General features: G+C 49.8%; 7 protein-coding genes across 7 annotated transcripts; 5 read left to right on the plus strand and 2 right to left on the minus strand.

Moving 5' to 3' along the window:
* The first annotated feature begins 514 nt into the window (after window positions 1-514).
* On the plus strand, window positions 515-2,340 carry BDR25DRAFT_397034 (BAR-domain-containing protein). Its single transcript, XM_033698478.1, has 5 exons — window positions 515-892; window positions 957-1,124; window positions 1,183-1,298; window positions 1,358-1,638; window positions 1,689-2,340. Exons 1-5 carry the CDS (start codon window positions 766-768, stop codon window positions 2,269-2,271), a joined length of 1,275 nt encoding a protein of 424 aa, XP_033540579.1. The 5' UTR covers window positions 515-765; the 3' UTR covers window positions 2,272-2,340.
* BDR25DRAFT_362536 (uncharacterized protein) lies at window positions 2,316-3,331 on the plus strand (the record flags this gene model as incomplete). Its single annotated transcript, XM_033696590.1, has 8 exons — window positions 2,316-2,340; window positions 2,366-2,540; window positions 2,592-2,693; window positions 2,731-2,768; window positions 2,829-2,866; window positions 2,907-3,055; window positions 3,101-3,140; window positions 3,182-3,331. The coding sequence occupies 8 exons, from the start codon at window positions 2,316-2,318 to the stop codon at window positions 3,329-3,331; spliced, it is 717 nt and encodes a 238-aa protein (XP_033540580.1).
* A 74-nt stretch (window positions 3,332-3,405) lies between these two features.
* On the minus strand, window positions 3,406-4,954 carry BDR25DRAFT_272668 (NAD dependent epimerase/dehydratase family protein). The gene is made up of 2 exons (XM_033687323.1): window positions 4,765-4,954; window positions 3,406-4,707 (listed from the first exon to the last, which is right to left on the minus strand). Exons 1-2 carry the CDS (start codon window positions 4,779-4,781, stop codon window positions 3,675-3,677), a joined length of 1,050 nt encoding a protein of 349 aa, XP_033540581.1. The 5' UTR covers window positions 4,782-4,954; the 3' UTR covers window positions 3,406-3,674.
* Window positions 4,955-5,324: 370 nt separating this feature from the next.
* Window positions 5,325-7,640, plus strand: BDR25DRAFT_297604 (vacuolar protein sorting-associated protein 45). The gene is made up of 5 exons (XM_033689014.1): window positions 5,325-5,540; window positions 5,594-5,658; window positions 5,711-5,841; window positions 5,898-6,406; window positions 6,464-7,640. The coding sequence occupies exons 1-5, from the start codon at window positions 5,427-5,429 to the stop codon at window positions 7,424-7,426; spliced, it is 1,782 nt and encodes a 593-aa protein (XP_033540582.1). The 5' UTR covers window positions 5,325-5,426; the 3' UTR covers window positions 7,427-7,640.
* A 381-nt stretch (window positions 7,641-8,021) lies between these two features.
* Window positions 8,022-10,810, plus strand: BDR25DRAFT_106816 (fungal-specific transcription factor domain-containing protein). Its single transcript, XM_033683512.1, has 3 exons — window positions 8,022-8,613; window positions 8,695-9,216; window positions 9,280-10,810. Exons 1-3 carry the CDS (start codon window positions 8,086-8,088, stop codon window positions 10,636-10,638), a joined length of 2,409 nt encoding a protein of 802 aa, XP_033540583.1. The 5' UTR covers window positions 8,022-8,085; the 3' UTR covers window positions 10,639-10,810.
* An 882-nt stretch (window positions 10,811-11,692) lies between these two features.
* Window positions 11,693-14,136, plus strand: BDR25DRAFT_307620 (uncharacterized protein). The gene has a single exon (XM_033690868.1). It carries the CDS (start codon window positions 11,961-11,963, stop codon window positions 13,812-13,814), a length of 1,854 nt encoding a protein of 617 aa, XP_033540584.1. The 5' UTR covers window positions 11,693-11,960; the 3' UTR covers window positions 13,815-14,136.
* Window positions 13,847-15,106, minus strand: BDR25DRAFT_106837 (uncharacterized protein). Its single transcript, XM_033683513.1, has one exon. The coding sequence runs from the start codon at window positions 14,916-14,918 to the stop codon at window positions 14,061-14,063; it is 858 nt and encodes a 285-aa protein (XP_033540585.1). The 5' UTR covers window positions 14,919-15,106; the 3' UTR covers window positions 13,847-14,060.
* Window positions 15,107-16,776: the final 1,670 nt, after the last annotated feature.

The following is a 16,776-nucleotide window of genomic DNA, read 5'->3' on the forward strand; positions in this document are numbered from 1 at the left end:
TGGAGACGTTTCGAGAAGAGTGAAGCATCGGGTGGCTAATCTGGTCGGCTTCGCGTCAGGCTTCAAACACGTGTTTCCGCCACCAAAAGAAGTGCGGCTCAAGACGTGCAGGCTGCAGGCCTGAAACGCTGGTAATCGGGCGCTGCGATTTACGAGAGGCGCCGTGTGGCATTTCGCAGGACTGTCGTGTGCTTGAGCATGGCGGCAGATCCCAAATTAGCAGGGCGAGTAACGTGTGGCCTGTGGGGAAGGTGAAACGGGCGCCGGTGAGTACGAAGTGAAGGCGGAGACACGCCGACGATTGGGATAGAGTTGTCGATGTTGGCGCGCGCGGGATCGGCCGAAACTGATGGGCTTCTGTTGCTTCTGGCGCTCTTGGTCGAGGGCTTCTTTGGGGTTGCTGTGGCGGTTGCCACCCAGACCGCCTGCCGCCAGGGCCCCTGCTTGGCGGGCAGCCGCTAACAACAGTATGAAATGCGCGTCCCTTTCATGAAACTTATCACCCACCACTCCCCGCTCGACTTTCGCACACCTCGTCCGCCCACTCTCTCCTGCCTTTCCCCTCTTTCACTCTCCCTATTGTGCCGTAGTTCTCCCTATTGTGTCTGTTCATTCTCTTGCTGCGTGCGCATGCCGCTGCTAGTGCATGAGCTCCTTCGCCCCGTATCGATAGGAGGATCCGTCCATTCGCCGCGCTCCGTAACTTCCCCCCCTTCTTAACCACACTTCTCGCAATCTGTCCTCTCGGCCCGCAAGACCGCAACCATGCTAGTCAACAAGAAGCTCGATCGATTCAAGCAATGGGCGGGCGAGAAGATGGGCGGAGAAGTCAAGACCGGCCTCTCCGACGAGTTCAAGTCGCTCGAAATGGAGATGAACCTGCGACACGAAGGTATGCAGACACTCTAACATCCCTACGGAAGCTGAGGCTCGTTACAATGCTAACTCTACCCTAGGCATGGAGAAGATGCAGAAGTCGATGACCGTCTACGTCAAGTCCCTCTCCAAGCGCGAAGAGGGTGACAATAGGGAGAAGTCCCTCCCTGGTGGCTACTTGGGTTCTGCTATGGTCACACACAGCGAAGACTTCGAGCCAGACTCAGAATTTGGCAATTGCCTGTCCTGTGAGTCGTGACTTGACCCCGAAACCTGCAACGTCGGAGTAACGCTAATAATGTGCAGCTCTCGGCAGAGCGAATGAGCGATTGGCACGCGTCCAGGAGACGTATGTTTCGAGTGCGACATCCACTTGGTTGGAGGGTTTGGAGCGTTCTCTTGCCCAGATGAAGGAGTACCAGGTGCGTCATTGCTCTCCCCGCATAGCTCCGATAAGCACTAGAAGCTCACATATTTCTAGAATGCCCGCAAGAAGCTTGAACAGCGTCGATTGGCCTACGATACCTCTCTTGTCAAGATGCAAAAGGCGAAGAAAGAAGACTTCCGGGTCGAGGAAGAATTGCGGTCACAGAAGGCCAAATTCGAGGAGTCGAGCGAGGACGTCTTCCGCAGGATGCAGGATATCAAAGAGTCCGAAGTTGATATGATTCAAGACTTGACGCAATTCCTCGAAGCCGAATTGACATACTATGATCGCTGCCGAGAAATTCTTCTGAACGTCAAGCGGGATTGGCCGGCAAGGTGAGGAAGCATGTCAAGGTATTTTGGGTCACCGACTAACCTCTTTCCAGAGATGCTCACCGTCCCGCGCGCTCCCGGTCCAACACTGCAACGCGGGGCTATGCTGAGCGCTTCACTGCCCAAGAAGAGGAGCCGCCCATGCCTGAGCAACCACGCATCACAATCCCTAAATTGTCATCCCGGAACATGTCCCCTGCCCACGACACTCAATCTCCAGGTGGACATTCCTCGCGCCCAGCTTACAGCCGCACCACCACGTTCGATGGACCGTCCCGCTCTCAGCGCGAGATGAGCCCCGCCCCTCGACTTTCCCGTGTTCCCACTGAGCCGACCATGATCATGGCGAATCGCGCTAACCTCCGTCCTGTCCGCCAAACGAACACCTTCGCCGACGATTACGAAGACGAATACCCAGGCACCAATGGCCATCGACGCGACCGGTCGCCACCGAGTCCCGCAACCAGCCAAGGAAGTGCCATGTCACGAGCAGCAAGCTGGACTGCTTCAGAGCTTGCAACCACGGGCAAGAAGGCGCCTCCCCCACCTCCACCATCGAGGGCAAAGAAGCCTCCGCCACCCCCGCCACCAATGAAGAGAAGTGCGCTGAGTGCCTCTGAAACCTCGCATTATTAACCTGGCATCCTTAATTTCCTTTGTCCTTCCCATGCTAACTTTCTATGCTTGTGTTCAGTGTCGAGGAGAGTCAGCACCTACTAAACCTACCTAGCATCGGTCCTCATTCACTCGGCTCTCAAAAGACACACAAAAGGCATTATAATGGTTGCGCTTATTCGGTTTCCCATTCTGCATTCATCGGCCCGGCTCGGTTTTCCCTTCTTGTTTGCAAACTCTGCTCTGTCATTTGTGCATGGCGTTTACTTGGAAATTGAAATGGTGTTTCTGTCTGGGCGATAGGGTCAAGGATTGGGCCGGGTTACGGTTGGCATGGGAAGCCTGGTGGAAACAGGTTCATTCGGGTTTTCAGTGCCGGTCATAAATATGAATGCATCTTTTTCTGTCCTTTACAAATACCGCAATGCGTCTTATCACCTACCGTGGAATAATGGCTAATACTTCTATTATTCTAGCAAGCGGCTTAACGGATCAAATCTTTTCTGCAATGGTCCACGGTGGATGTAAATATGCTAGGTATCTACAATTACACCTCTACAACTTCATACCCGTGCAAGGGACCGCTCGTCCCTTCTCTAGATATTCTCTAACAATAGTTCGTGAGACTGAATGTCCATCAGGATCGAACGAGATAGCCTGTCATTGACACATGGATGGCCTTCTATTCACCCGTGTACAACGAGACCTTGAACGATATTTCGGAAGAGGACGACGTTCTGCAATACATACAACAGATCCTCCTTCGATTATACGATCAGGGGTCGACAGTCTCTCACCAGCTCCAGTAATATACTTAAACCGTTACTAATGCCCTATTCAAGGATGCGAGCCTCGTGAAGAAAACGCTGATCAATGACATTAGAACGTCAGTGATTAAAAATGTGGCCATTCCGAATTTCACTGGGGGAAGGGAACCGCAACGAAAGGACTGCTAATCCCAATAGGTGAAATTTCGATTGGCGAAATAGAAGAAGGAAGTATGGTCGTTGTAATTCGAATCGACTCGCGTTGCGCCAGAATGAGGATAAAAGACTATGTCAAGAGACTAATTGGATCATGATGGAGTGATGAAGAGTTCGCGAGACTAGTAACGTAAACGCGTTTATTAGTAGCTAGTTGAGTAAATTAAGAATCAACTTCAAGGTCGTGGATATCGATCTAATTAGTTTAAAGAGGGCTCTCAGAAGCCCCCAATATAGCAGGAGAGGTGACAGAAGGCGAGCAACTGTGAAATAGATTCAGATATCTTTCTGCGGGTTGAACACATGCCTTCAAGATGCTCAGAAGCCCCCCATATAGCAGGAGAGGTAGCTGAAGTCGAGCAACTGTGAAGTAGATTCAGATATCTTTTCATGGGTTGAACACATGCCTTCAAAATGCCCAGAAGCCAAAAAATGAGGTACTCAGCCAGCTGCCTGAATTGCGTGACTTGTAGTCAGCCCAAGTTCTCTTGCTTCTCCATCGACAATATCTGGGAGCATCTCAAAGAGAGATTTTTGTTTCGGCTTCCAATCGAATAGCTTTCTCGCTCGAATAGCTCTTGCCCTTGAATTCATCCCCCAAAGATAGGCGCCGAAAGGGGTCAACTTATCAGCTTCTTCCGTTGAGATATTGTCAATCTCAGCCGTCTTGATGAGCTTCTTGTCATAAGCAATCTTGGCGATGGCCCTTCCAACGTCTCCCCAGACGAAGTCACCATTCTCTGCAAAGTAGTAGCCTTCAGGTCCCCATGAAGCCCTTTTCCCACCTTGAATGGCATCCTCGACGAGACTTAGGTAGACATTGCTGAGATCCTGAACATGGACCTCGGTCCACAAATTGTTGCCTTCTTCGACCTGGAAACCCTTGCCACGTTCCAGAGTTGCCCTCGCCATCCGATAAACTTGAACGCTCTTTTGGTTGTCCGGGCCGCGGCCTGGTCCCCATATGCAAGGAGGACACACGATCACGGAATGAACTTTGTTAGGATGTTCTGTCCCCGCGGCCAATACTATCTTGTCTACATTGCGATGGGCCGCCATGTCCGGGAGACTAGTAACCTCGGTTACACCATCCCAATCATTGTAAACCTTCTCATTCTTGACCCCATAAGATTTTCGTCCGAAGTCGGCTACAGACAGTATACCTGTTCCCGATGTATGGATCATGTATCCTGCCTTCCCAGACTCTCTTTTACCAAGACCGGCAACTAGGGCCTTTGCTGCTCCTTCATGATCAGCATCGGCACAATGTAAGACAACATTAGCTTTTGAGGCTTCGGTAGTGAGGATGTCGGTACTGTCGAGGTCGCCGTAGACGAGACGAATCTTGGAGTACTGAGACGCGACTTTGGCGCCCTTGTCGCTGTTTCGGACAAGCGCTGTGATCTCGAGTTCAGGGTGAGCGTTAGCTATAGCGTACAGGGCGTCACCACCAATGTAGCCGGTTGCTCCTGTGCTGCGTCCAGAGTCAGAGCATGTTGAAGGACGAGGTACACGTACGAGGGGAACACACATGAATAGCTTTGTCATTTCGAGGGATATCTCGATGTCAGCCACGATATATATATGGAGTCGACGGGAAATTGTCCAAATTTAACGATAAATCTGATCAGATCGTCTCCCTCACCATTGAATGCCCTTTCTGGTTCTGGGTTAGGTGCGGGGATGTTGCATACGTCACACAGATCGGGCGTTTGGGAATTATTCAGCAAACTGTCGCAAATACGAATTGTGAAAAGTGACTGCATAGACATAGTGATCGTTTCGGTCGCAGGGTATTTGACCAAGATTCCGTTGGAGATGCTGGACGATGCTGGACGTTCGAGTTGTCCTCAGTGGATGCAGAGAGCGTTGATACGGAGCCTGGCTACAATTGACGATATAATCTAGCATGCATACTATCACTCTCTGCGCTGTTTGAATCATGAACTTTAGAATCGTTGGATGCATTCATCAATCATAGCCCGATGTGCAATCGGCATCGGAATGTAAGGGCTTCATCGGCTGCTTATGTAATGTCCGATTCACGCTGGTTCGTTCGGAAGGTGTGCGTGGGAGCTTCAGCCACATGTTCGTCCACCAAGCAGCACGACATGGACCCTTCGATAGGTGAAGGCCCCGGTTGATTTAAAGAAGAAGACCTCATCAGAATCCCCGATCGCGTTCATTCTCACTATGGATATCGTACAAGCCGTCTCTGGCTACATCACTAAAATGGTGTCTGCTGGAGACAGCGCTGCAGGCACCTCCTCCGCGAAGATGAAGATTCTCTTGCTGGACAATGAAACTGTAGGTTTGTCTGCTCTATCAAAACAATTACTAGCTGTTGCTTACGTGTATAGGTGTCGGTATTGTCCGCAGCAACAACCCAGTCCGCTCTTCTCAACCATGAAGTCTACCTTACCGAGTACTTACCATCGATCTCTGTGTTCCCTACACAAGCTGACTTCTGCACTTAGCCGACTAGATAACCAAAAGCGAGAGAAAATGCGCCACCTCCGTTGCCTTTGCTTCGTTCGCCCATCCCCCGAATCCATACAGGGTTTGATTGAAGAGCTCAGGGAGCCCAAGTATGGAGAGTACAATATTTGTAAGGCTAGGATGTTGCTTAGATATGGTCCTTCCAACTATTCTGACTGCAAGTAGACTTCAGCAACATCATAAAGAAATCCTCTTTAGAAAGACTAGCTGAGGCGGACGATCATGAGGTTGTACGTGCGGTACAGGAATACTTCGCGGATTTCCTCGTCATCAATCCAGACTTGATGTCCTTAAATCTAGGGTTTCCCAATCACAGGATATGGAGTACAAGCCCAGACTCATGGAACACCGACTCTCTGCAAAGGTCGACTGAAGGTGTAATGGCATTGCTTCTAGCTCTGAAAAAGAAGGTTTTGATTCGATATCAGAAGAATAGTCTTCTTTCCAAGAAGCTCGCGACAGAAGTTCGATACCATATGACGCAGGAAGATCAACTCTTCGACTTCAGAAAGACGGATACACCACCAATTCTGCTTATCGTAGACCGTAGAGACGACCCCGTGACGCCTCTGCTAACCCAGTGGACTTACCAAGCAATGGTTCATGAGTTGCTGGGTATTAATAATGGAAGAGTGGATCTAAGAGATGTGCCAGACATCAGACCGGAGCTGAAGGTAGGCTGTGGCTGAAGTCAGCGACCTGTCCTATTGGTTTGCTAATAAAACCTACAGGAAGTCGTTCTGTCCCAAGAGCAAGATCCTTTCTTCAAAAAGAATATGTACCTCAACTTTGGTGACCTTGGCCAGAACGCAAAGGACTACGTTGAACAATTTGCTTCCAAACAACAGGGGACACAAAAGCTTGAATCGATCACGGATATGAAACGCTTCATAGAAGACTACCCCGAATTCCGCAAACTCTCAGGCAATGTCACGAAGCACGTAACTCTTGTGGGTGAGTTGTCTCGCCGCGTAGGAGAGGACAGTCTGCTGGATGTGAGCGAGCTAGAACAGAGTCTCGCTTGCACAGACAACCATTCCAATGATGTGAAAAGGCTTCAGCAGATTATCCAAAACCCAAAGATACCCGCCGATAATAAGCTCCGCTTGACTGCCATTTACGCGCTTCGATACTCTAAACATGCATCAAATTCGACTCCAATGCTGCTGGATCTTCTGGGTGTCTCCGGAAATGTCTCGCGACATCGCATCAACCTAATTACGAAGCTTCTAACCTATCACAACTCCTTGCAAGTTTCCACTGTTGCCGGGGGTGGAATGCCAGATTTATTCCAGCCTGGATCTTTCTTTGGAGGAGCGAGAGATCGCTTCAAGGGACTAAAAGGCGTAGAGAACGTTTACACCCAACACTCTCCCCGATTAGAAGCTACGCTTCAAGACTTAATCAAAGGCAGACTCAATCAGCAGCTATATCCATTTATTGAAGGTGGCGGCTCAACCAAGGACAAGCCTCAGGATGTAGTCATTTTCATGATCGGCGGAACTACATACGAGGAGGCAAAGATGGTAGCGCAAGTCAACGCTAGCTCGCCCGGCGTTCGCGTGGTCCTCGGAGGCACAGTGGTGCACAATAGCTCTTCGTTTCTAGAGGAGGTTGAGGATGCAGTAGGGTCTTGGCCAGAACCCCCCGCAGCTTCAGCTGCGGGTCGACTGAGAAGGGAGGTGGGCAGGTGACCATTGTGAACATGCATTCAATACGAGCAAATGAGGCATTACTGTGTCCTCAATTGTTATGCACCCTAGAGCTCGCTGTCAAAGCCCAGTTCGGCAAAGGATTTTTGGGGTCTCGGTGTGGAAGCGTTCGCGCTTGATGATGTCTGCGGCGCATCCTAGACTCGGGTCTCAGGTAGATAGCGAATGCAATATTAACGTTCGCATTTGAGAGCGGAAGCCATCAACAGTTCCCTGTGGTCATACGGCCACGAAAATCCCTCCTGCGTCCTCAAAAAGCACATCTGGATGGGGGTTTCTCGCAGTCAGAAACTTCATGTAAATGGTAGCTGTAGATATCTCCGGAGTCATTTGTTGGAGTCGCCTATAAAATATTTTGCGACAGAGATAAGCATGCATGCTGGACGCCAGTTGTCTATTGCGAAGGCCCATGTGTAGTGTCATCGTAGAATGACAAAGGCGGCGAAAATTTGTTCACCGTTCCTTATGCAGCGTTAGCCGGTTCCTTTGAGGCGAATAGGGCTGAAGCGAGCACGTGTGGTGATGACCGATTAAAGGCGGAAGGTCCCAACGGACCGCTTTCCGGACCTGTTGCTCCCTCATCTCTCCACTCACTTGCCCCAAATATTATCTTCAACACCTTCACAATGGCGCAAAAATAAATGTACGATATGCCCGAACAAGTTGTACAGTCAAGAATCGTAAGGAGAAGAAATCCTCGTCCAATTAACAGTTGCGTAGAGTGTCGGACGCGGAAGAGTCGGTGCTCGAAAACGCATCCTTGTCAGAATTGCACAGCGTTTGGGAGGGAATGTGTCTTTATTACGGTACCTGAGAGCGCAGCGCGCAGGAAAAATAGAGAGTCGTCGAAGAGCAATGCGGATTGGACGCAGCCGCTTCCGGTTCGAACCCAAACGACCCAGCCGGAGAATTCTAGTACCAATGCGATTACCACGACTCCCGGAACGCCTCCACGTGATTACGAATGGGAGGCATATCAACAACATGTTGACATAGACGGCGATGCGTGGGAGAAGTTACCGGCCGAACCCGAAGAAACGCATGATGATGTGTACGAAGACGAGAACGAAGATGAAGATCAGATCGCAACGGATCTCACCATCCGGATTGGAAGAATGATCATATGTGAGAACATCACTGGTTTCTTCCGTCCTCAATATGCCGAAGAGGTACAGTCTCTCCTTTCAAAAGATGCGCGAACCTGACATACAAATGTGTCTGTCCTGTAATAACTAACATATATGCAACAGCTTGGAAAGCTCCTTTCAGAGCACCCAGCGTTAACCTCATCCGTTGCAGGGCAAAGAGCACCCCAGTCTTCTGCCCTCCTTTCGGCAGAGAACATGCCGTCTCTGTCACCATCGCTCAACCTGCTCTTGGGAGCTTCGGCACATCTGCCTCAAGGCAGTGACTTAGAATCTCTTCAGCTTCCTACACGACTAGAAGCTGAAGCGCTCTTCCTAAGATATGTAGAGTCTGTCAGCCCGCTAGCGCATGTTCTGCATATCCCATCTTTCAAGCGTGTCTTTGAAAGGTTTTGGATGAATATCGAGATCGGTAATCCTAATCAGAATTCGTGCACAGCTTTGATCTTGTCAATTTGTATGGCGGCAGCTGCAACTCTGTCCCCACTCCAAGCCAAAGCACAATTTAGCATCACCAAAGAGGACCTGTTTCTAAGATTACAGAAGGCAACCGAACGAGCGTTGCTGCGCGCTAATTGGTCGAAAACATCTAATATCCGAACTCTTCAGGCACTCACCATATATCTCGTATGGACTTTCCTCCCCTGAGCCGAAAATTTTCACGATCTTTCGAATGCTAATAATGGCCAGATACCCCTGTGTAGAGCACAGATTTCTCGCGCCACCTCTGTCGTAGTTGGAGCTCTGGTGCGTCTAGCACAGTGCATTGGGATCCATCGGATCAGTCACAATTCCGCAAACAGTCTGACGCCTTTCCAAAGGCATGTCAGATCTTTGCTCTGGTATCAGATCTGTTTCTTGGATTTCAAGACTGCCGAGGCACAAGGCCCGCATCCGTCTATCCGATCCGACGATTTCGACATACCACTTCCGTTGAACGTTGACGACGACGTATTCGAGCTCGGAACAACACAGTGGCAGCCGCACCCCACGCCTATTCAAGGATGGACAGATGTGACGTTGTCCCTGATCCGTTACGAGTGCAACGAACTCCACCGCCTTATCTTCCGCGGTAGGATAGAGATGGATCGCAAAGCCATCACGCTACACGACCTACGCGCCCGAGTTGAAGCGCAAAAACGACAGATTCATGCAAAATATCTCCACTTTCTAGACGCTCATGTTCCCATCCAAAGATACGCTGGCCTCGTTGCAACACTCCTAATGGCGCGTTGTGACTCGATGCTACTTTACCGCCACCTCCCCCAAACATCTATCCAGCCGCGCTCAGAATCTGAAAACCGGCTTCGAGACGTTCTTCTAACCGCTGCTCTCACAACACTAGAAATAGGGGCTACGCTAGACACGCTGCCTTCACTAAGTTCATGGGCCTGGTACTCAACTACCTACCAACAATACCACGCAGTGCTCCTCCTCCTGACTGAGCTTTACCGGACACCGGACTTACCGCGGAAGGACCGAATGGTGACAATCATCGACCACGTCTTCGGGCACTGCTACGGGATCAGCGTGCGGGAACGATGCTCGGATTTACTGTGGACCGTTAAGGAGAATCTTGAGGCTTTTTACATCATGAAGGGTATTCGGAGTTACAAATCCATGGTGACGACGCCGACGCCACCATATTTCCCTAGCTCACAGCCACTTTCGCAATCGCAATCGCAATCGCAATCTCAAGGCCAAACACTCCAATCTCTCACCCAACACCAACCCCAACAATCCCAACAGCCTGGAACAGGAACAACAACAGGCACTTCTGCAACCCCAGATTTCGCATCCATGACACTTCAATCCCAACTAGCGAACCCCATGGACAGCCTTAACGTTGATCTTGACACTCTCCTTAACAACTTAGGATCGGCAGGAAGCTCTGCTCCAGAGGGCTTTGAGGACTTTTTGTCTACTATGCAGACTTCGGATCCTAGCGCTATATTCGTGCCCGTGGATAATGGAGGAAATGGTCCTGGACAAGGAAATGAGTGGATGGTGAATGATGGGTGGGGATTTCAGGGAGGTTCGCAAGGATGAGGATTTAGAAGAGGATTTAGACGGGGATCTAGATAAAGACGGTTATGACTGTACGATATTAGAGTTTCCTTCTGGTCAGAGGTTTATACGGGGGATATGATCTGATCGCTTTTCTTAGTATTGGATTCTGACATTTAGGAAAGATGGCTAGAGATGAAGCTGTATGTGTAGGATGATGCAGCACGAAGCCCTCCCTGTTCCCCTTCCCTGCGGCTTCATGCGGACCGTTCCTTCTCCTTCTTTCTGCTTTGCTATCCGCGCCAAAGACGGCAATGAAGCAAGTTGACAACTTCCCGCCGAACCCACTATCTATGTTCCTTCATTGGCCACAACTCTTTCCATGCTAGGCTGCACCTGCTTTGCCTTTTTGGCATTTTCTACTAGCCAAGGTTCCGAGATTTTTCTGCCTCTGTCGGCCGTGTCTTGCATCAATATCAGGTCCCACTAGGAAGAGAGCTTTAGGAAGGCGTCCTCTCCTTGACCTCCTCAACGAACCTTGGGATCCCTCTGCCATTTCCTTTGCGATTCCATGTTCCCTCAATAGATCGTCCGTTTCTTCCTCTGGGCTCTACGGATCCAAACCCAAACCCTGGATCCACCTGCATCAAGGAAACGCGCTAAGTAGCTTATAAACACCTAATGAATCCGCTTCAGGCAAACAAAGAGAGTGTTTTAAGGCTAACTTTCGCAGGACATATTGCACAAAATGTAATAGTCCAGTCTACGTCTTCTATTTCGTTCTTACTATGAATACTAATTGCTACTCACCATGGATGATATTCCGGGAGAATCTACTTCACAATTATTCGCCAATCTGACACCTTGCCTGCGATGGTAGGCACTTCCGATCACCCTCGAGCGCCAAGATGTGCAACTCAACGGTTAGGTTAACCTAATGGGGGCTAGCGCCCTTCTGGCCTTTCAGCGCCTCATCCGTCACACCACCTCGACGAGCATGACCAAACAACGTCTGCGTATGACTACCTCTCTAATAATTATCTGCTGAGCGTTTGGCGTGGGAACAGCTTATCAGCACATTATTCCACCACGTTGTCCGAAATCAAGCGGTAAGTATAATATCTTGCTCGGCAACTGATCTCCCATACGGTGATCGTACCTGGATATTGTAGGGATGACATAACGTGAACGGCCAGCTGCGGTATCGTGTCTCCTGATATTGGCAGACCCCCTCCTTTCATAATGTAGGTCGTACTGTTCCATCTTCTCACAGTACAATCGCTTCCTTTAGTCCGTCAACACTTCCACTTCTCTGATCTATCAACACTGAATCACAACACAAACTTCTTCCCTTCAGTGATCATATGGAGAAAGCTACTATACTCGAATATACATTTAACGAGAAAGTCATCAACGACGCGGAGGGCGTCTTCCCTATTATCCTCCCTCCAGATGCTGAGATAGGATCCGGACCTGGCTCGTCAAGATCCGTTCATCTGGGACCATCGGGCGGTTTCCAAGCAGACATCAGCAAAGTTCCTTGCGGAGATGTCAGCAAATTCCACGTCAACATCATCTTCAACTTGAACGATGAATTCGACGGCCGTCAAGTCCTCGCAGAGTGTGAGAAAATCCCCTTCACGCTGGAACTGATCGGAGGCGGAGGCTCTGTGAGGCTGGTCGGGTCTGTCTGCAGTGTTACTGTAGACTGGAGATCTACTGAATCCTGGCACTCGAATATTCGATCCGGAATTTGGCACTCCGCTGACTTGATCTACGATGGAGAAACGCTGACACTATTCCTGGACCGTCGCATTGTCGCTTACCACAGCTTCGGTGCAGCGGGCCAACTCTCCATTGAGCCTGCCGCACGCAGCCTCCTCATCGGTGGCCAGGATGGCACTGCCTTTGATGGGAAGATCGCCAGCTTTAAACTCTCTCGCGAAATCCCATACGACCTACAATGTCTCGCTAACCACCTCCGAACAACCCCGGAATGGCACATCACCACCAAGCTCGAGATGTTTCGGAATATCTTCGACCTTGGCCTTCCGACCGCACCAGTCACCAAATTGACTTATTTGAACTCCTGGTGGCAAACTTATACTCATGGAGCGGTGATGTACCATAGTGGCACTGCTTTCGAGATGCACGGCGAAGTTTTAGCCTGCTATAACAAGCTTCCCAAATCCACAAAGCAGTCGCTGGGCTATTTGATCAGCGACGAACAGCCCACAAACACACCTCCAGGTAGGAAATCTGTCTTCCAAGGCGGCGCAATCTACTTCTCCCTCGGAACCGGTGCGCATGCAGTCGTAGGGGAACTTTACCATGCCTTTGAAGCCACCGGCGAAACGCAAATCTGGGGCTTCCCCATTGACGCAGCGTTACCCGCGAATGGAGGGCTTCTCCAGCAATTCCAGAAAGCAACTTGGTATTTCCAACACGGTGCAAAGCATGCTCATGAAGTCCACGGGGAGATCTTGCAATCTTTCGTTCGCAGCGGTGGTCTTGGCCGATGGGGCTACCCAGTCTCAAATGAAATGGTTGTGCATACGAATAGTGTTCGTCGCGATGTGCGTCGCTCAGAATTCGAGCATGGCAGTTTGTACTGGAGCGCTGCGACAGGGGCTCATGCCATCCAAGGCCATATCCGGAAGAAGTGGATGGAGTTGGGTGGTGCGGAGATGTGTTTTGTGCAAGAGCTGGGATTGCCGAAGACGGAGGAAATGGAGGTCCCAAATACAGATGGAGCGGTAATGCAGGGGTTTGAGCAGGGGGTTATTATGTGTCATGGTGCGGAAGCAGTGATCGTAGTGTACCCTTTTAAGATCTTTTTGAAGAGCCTAAAGACGGCGGCATCGGAGCGCGGAGGTAATGATGTTTATTTCACGGCGATGGTGAATAATGGTGAAGAGACGGTTTTTTGTCGCCGGTACCCAGAGGATAACTCATTCCCGAGGGCGGAAGAGGTCGAAGTTGGAGTCGAGTTGCCGGTCTTGATCAAGCCTGAGCCCGAAATACCTGTCGTGCTGACGGTAGATGTCTGGGACCATGGGGATGTAGGCGAACATGTGCATCTTGGAAAGTGGGTGCAGAAGCTGGATGCTAGTAATGCATGGGGAATAGCGAGGAATGGAAGACTTGAGGGCAGAGTGGACAAGGTGAGCAAAATCGTAGCAGAGATCAGACCGACGGTGGAGTATTTGTATCATTAATGGTGGCCCACGAAAAGGCGTTAGTTCTATCGGTGTCTCCCCTTTTCATTCTCTTTTCGAGGTTCTCTATGGAGTTTGATGGTCTGGATGGAAACACTAGCTTCTTTTGATCCACGAATCTCAGTCACAAATATCTCAATTCTGCAAAGGTGGCTTCCTTTATGACTTTTCTACGAATACGCTCTCCTTGACTACTCTCCTCTTTCTGGTTCACTTCTTGCAGTCCAAACCATTCTGAAAATTTCCTCACAACTTTCCCCCAAACCTCCCCAACCCCACCCCCATCTCCTCAACCCCTATCTCACTCGTACAAAGAATAAACGTATCCCTTAGAGCTGGTACTCTAAACTTCTTGTTTACATCCTGGTAATCCGTACTCGCTAACATATCCGCGAAATGCCAAATACTTGGATAATGCGCCAACGTGACTTCGTCCCACAACTCCTCCCTCCCAACTCCTCCCCCCCATCCTCCTCCTTGCATCTTTTTCTTTCCATTCACTTCGACAACACTGCCAACTATCTTAGCATTCCCGCCTCGCTTGGAGCCAATGGATTCGGCAAACGCTTTTCCATATTGGAGATATGAGTCTTTCATTCCGGGGTTGAAGGAGAGGAGATTTAACATAGAGACTGGGCCACGGCCTTCGATGCCGCCTTCGGAGGAGAAACGCTGGATCCAAGATTGCAAGTCTTGCGATAATTCTAGGGCTTGTGCGGAGTCTGCTGTAGGGGTATTTTCTAACGCGCTGGAGAGCTTGGGTGCGGATGCCGGGTCAGCGTGCAGCAGTTTTTTATTCTTGCCAGCAAAGTCTTGGAGCAAACGTGAAGGAATCCCTGCGGTAACGCTCCAGTGATGTTGGACTAGTTTTTGGAGGGATGATGGGAGAGGGTTGGTGCTTGGGATGATGAGGAGGATGTCCCAGTGTATGTTTTGGGCGAGGAGGATGTCTGTGGAGAGTTTTGAAGGGAGTATTATCCAGCGGATTACTCGTGAGATTACGAGTGGTGAGATGTTTGATGATTGAAGGGCGGATAGAAAGGTGGGGATCGGGTTGGGGGTAGTAGAGTGTAGGGAGAGGAGGTGGAGAGTACAGAGGGGCATTTTCAAGCTGAATTGAAATAAAAACTTAAAATTGGAGTGATTGCTAGCCAGTTATAGAGCAGGTCGAGTGGAGTTTATTAATATGGTGGAGGTGGGAATGATGTAAGCCTGTTTGGGGGAAGAAGCCGAGGTCTGTGGTTGAATCGCTCTGATTGGAGGGAATTAACTGGCCAGATTAGGAATTTGAGAGAACATCGTGAATATGGACGATTACGATGAATTCGATTCGGAAGGCTGTTATGGCAGCCTAGCTTCATCTGCATTGCAGTGTTAATGAAGGATAGTCGGATATTCGACACCATTCTTGAAAGTTCACTAAAAGCCTTGCGGCGAAGTAAGTAATATGAAGACCCATTAAAAACGTAAGTGCTGAAAGAACGGGGAATCACCTCGTTTCGTTCCTTCCGGCGGGAATGCATCTCAAAGGAAGTGAAGGCAGTCGCGACCCAGAAAAGTTCGCAAATGTATCAAAATGTGCTTTGCCCTCTTGTCGAAGCTGAAGCAAGTAGTACTACGAAGGTAGACGAAGCGAAGCAAGACTTGAACGAAGCTTTATTTATGGGAAAGTGGGTAGATTCGCCAAAGATCTACTCCAGAAGCTCATAATTGTGCACTTCTAGTCCCTACGACGCTCTTCCAGATTATCAGACGAAATGCCAAAAGTCAAATAACAAGACCCAGTCCAAGGGTATAAAGCACCGCACCAAAACCCGACTCTTAATGTTGCACATCTGGGAAGTTATAAGATCAAAAATAAAGCTCCTAGGTAGCATACCAGGTCTTCCAATCCCAATCTCTTAGGCTGATAATGGGAAGCACCAACACGGGAGTATTCCGTCATATAGATTCAAGCCAATTGGAGCACTAACGGTGTCTTGCGCCCAAGACCTTCGCCTGGGTGAAGGTGGAGGGAATTTGTAGTATCGTTGCGGGTCCAAAAGTTGCCTGTCCTTCCGTCGTTGATCGGTAGGACCCAATTGTTCTTTTCTTTGCTCAAGCGCCAGGAATAGTGAAGCTACGAAGGTACAAGTTAGCAATTATCAGCTCAGGACAGGAAGAGTGATTACATGGAAAGATTTCATGAGGTGGGAAGTCTCACTTCATTGAAATGCGTCACCTTTTTCTTCCATAGGTCCTCGTCATCACCTTTTATTTTCAAAAGCACTGGAACCAAGTTTTCTACCATATTGCCAGGTGTTAGTTCTTCGTACATCTTCCGCCGATGAAGCAGACACATGTTACCATGGCCAGCTCTCATACACCGGGAGCACGCAGGCAACGTCCTCGAGCATGGAAGTTGTGCGATAGCGCATTGGAGGCACGACGTTATCCACACAAGCCGAGGCTGCGTAGGATCGATGTGATAAGAGGTGGTGTCTGCCGTGTAATCATTGTGAGTGTTGAGGCAGGAATCTGTAGGTGGGTCATATGAACTCCGACTACATTCATCTCCCTCGTTCACCAAAGCCTTTGGCGCGATGAGTTTCTTAAACTGCCCACTACACGGGAAGTTCAATTTGTAATCCACAATGCTGGTGACAGAAGACATGGAGCACTCGTCATCATCCTGTAGAGGTCGCGAACCGGAGCTATTGAGGGCTTCTGGCCTGTCAAAAATGCTGGTGCCGGAGAAATTGGTGTCTGTCGGTGAGGGTCGGCTATCTTCGTCGGAAGTTTGTTCGCTTCGCTCAGGTGTCCGAGGTTGCCTGAGGAAACAACTGCTTTCTTGGTCTGAGCGAGAGTCTCGAGATTGATCTTGAAGGGCTTTTCGACCAAGAAAGGCTTCCGACCTGAGATCCTTAAGCCAATCGAGGACTAGGTCAGGAGTACGGAGCCATGGTCGCTCGCTGTTTCCGGC

Source organism: Lindgomyces ingoldianus (genome assembly GCF_010093535.1).
Source record: "Lindgomyces ingoldianus strain ATCC 200398 unplaced genomic scaffold BDR25scaffold_56, whole genome shotgun sequence".
NCBI classification, from domain to species: domain Eukaryota; kingdom Fungi; phylum Ascomycota; class Dothideomycetes; order Pleosporales; family Lindgomycetaceae; genus Lindgomyces; species Lindgomyces ingoldianus.

What these genes read in the sequence shown, in the direction of transcription:
- BDR25DRAFT_397034 (XM_033698478.1), top strand. Translation starts at nt 766, where the DNA reads ATGCTAGTCAACAAGAAGCTCGATCGATTCAAGCAATGGGCGGGCGAG. An exon ending in ATTTGGCAATTGCCTGTCCT is followed by an intron (nt 1,125 to 1,182) that starts GTGAGTCGTGAC and finishes AATAATGTGCAG; the next exon opens with CTCTCGGCAGAGCGAATGAG. An exon ending in CCCAGATGAAGGAGTACCAG is followed by an intron (nt 1,299 to 1,357) that starts GTGCGTCATTGC and finishes ACATATTTCTAG; the next exon opens with AATGCCCGCAAGAAGCTTGA.
- BDR25DRAFT_297604 (XM_033689014.1), top strand. Translation starts at nt 5,427, where the DNA reads ATGGATATCGTACAAGCCGTCTCTGGCTACATCACTAAAATGGTGTCT. An exon ending in GTATGGAGAGTACAATATTT is followed by an intron (nt 5,842 to 5,897) that starts GTAAGGCTAGGA and finishes GACTGCAAGTAG; the next exon opens with ACTTCAGCAACATCATAAAG. An exon ending in ACATCAGACCGGAGCTGAAG is followed by an intron (nt 6,407 to 6,463) that starts GTAGGCTGTGGC and finishes TAAAACCTACAG; the next exon opens with GAAGTCGTTCTGTCCCAAGA.
- BDR25DRAFT_106816 (XM_033683512.1), top strand. Translation starts at nt 8,086, where the DNA reads ATGTACGATATGCCCGAACAAGTTGTACAGTCAAGAATCGTAAGGAGA. An exon ending in GTCCTCAATATGCCGAAGAG is followed by an intron (nt 8,614 to 8,694) that starts GTACAGTCTCTC and finishes TATATGCAACAG; the next exon opens with CTTGGAAAGCTCCTTTCAGA. An exon ending in AGGCACTCACCATATATCTC is followed by an intron (nt 9,217 to 9,279) that starts GTATGGACTTTC and finishes AATAATGGCCAG; the next exon opens with ATACCCCTGTGTAGAGCACA.
- BDR25DRAFT_307620 (XM_033690868.1), top strand. Translation starts at nt 11,961, where the DNA reads ATGGAGAAAGCTACTATACTCGAATATACATTTAACGAGAAAGTCATC.
- BDR25DRAFT_106837 (XM_033683513.1), bottom strand. Translation starts at nt 14,918, where the DNA reads ATGCCCCTCTGTACTCTCCACCTCCTCTCCCTACACTCTACTACCCCC.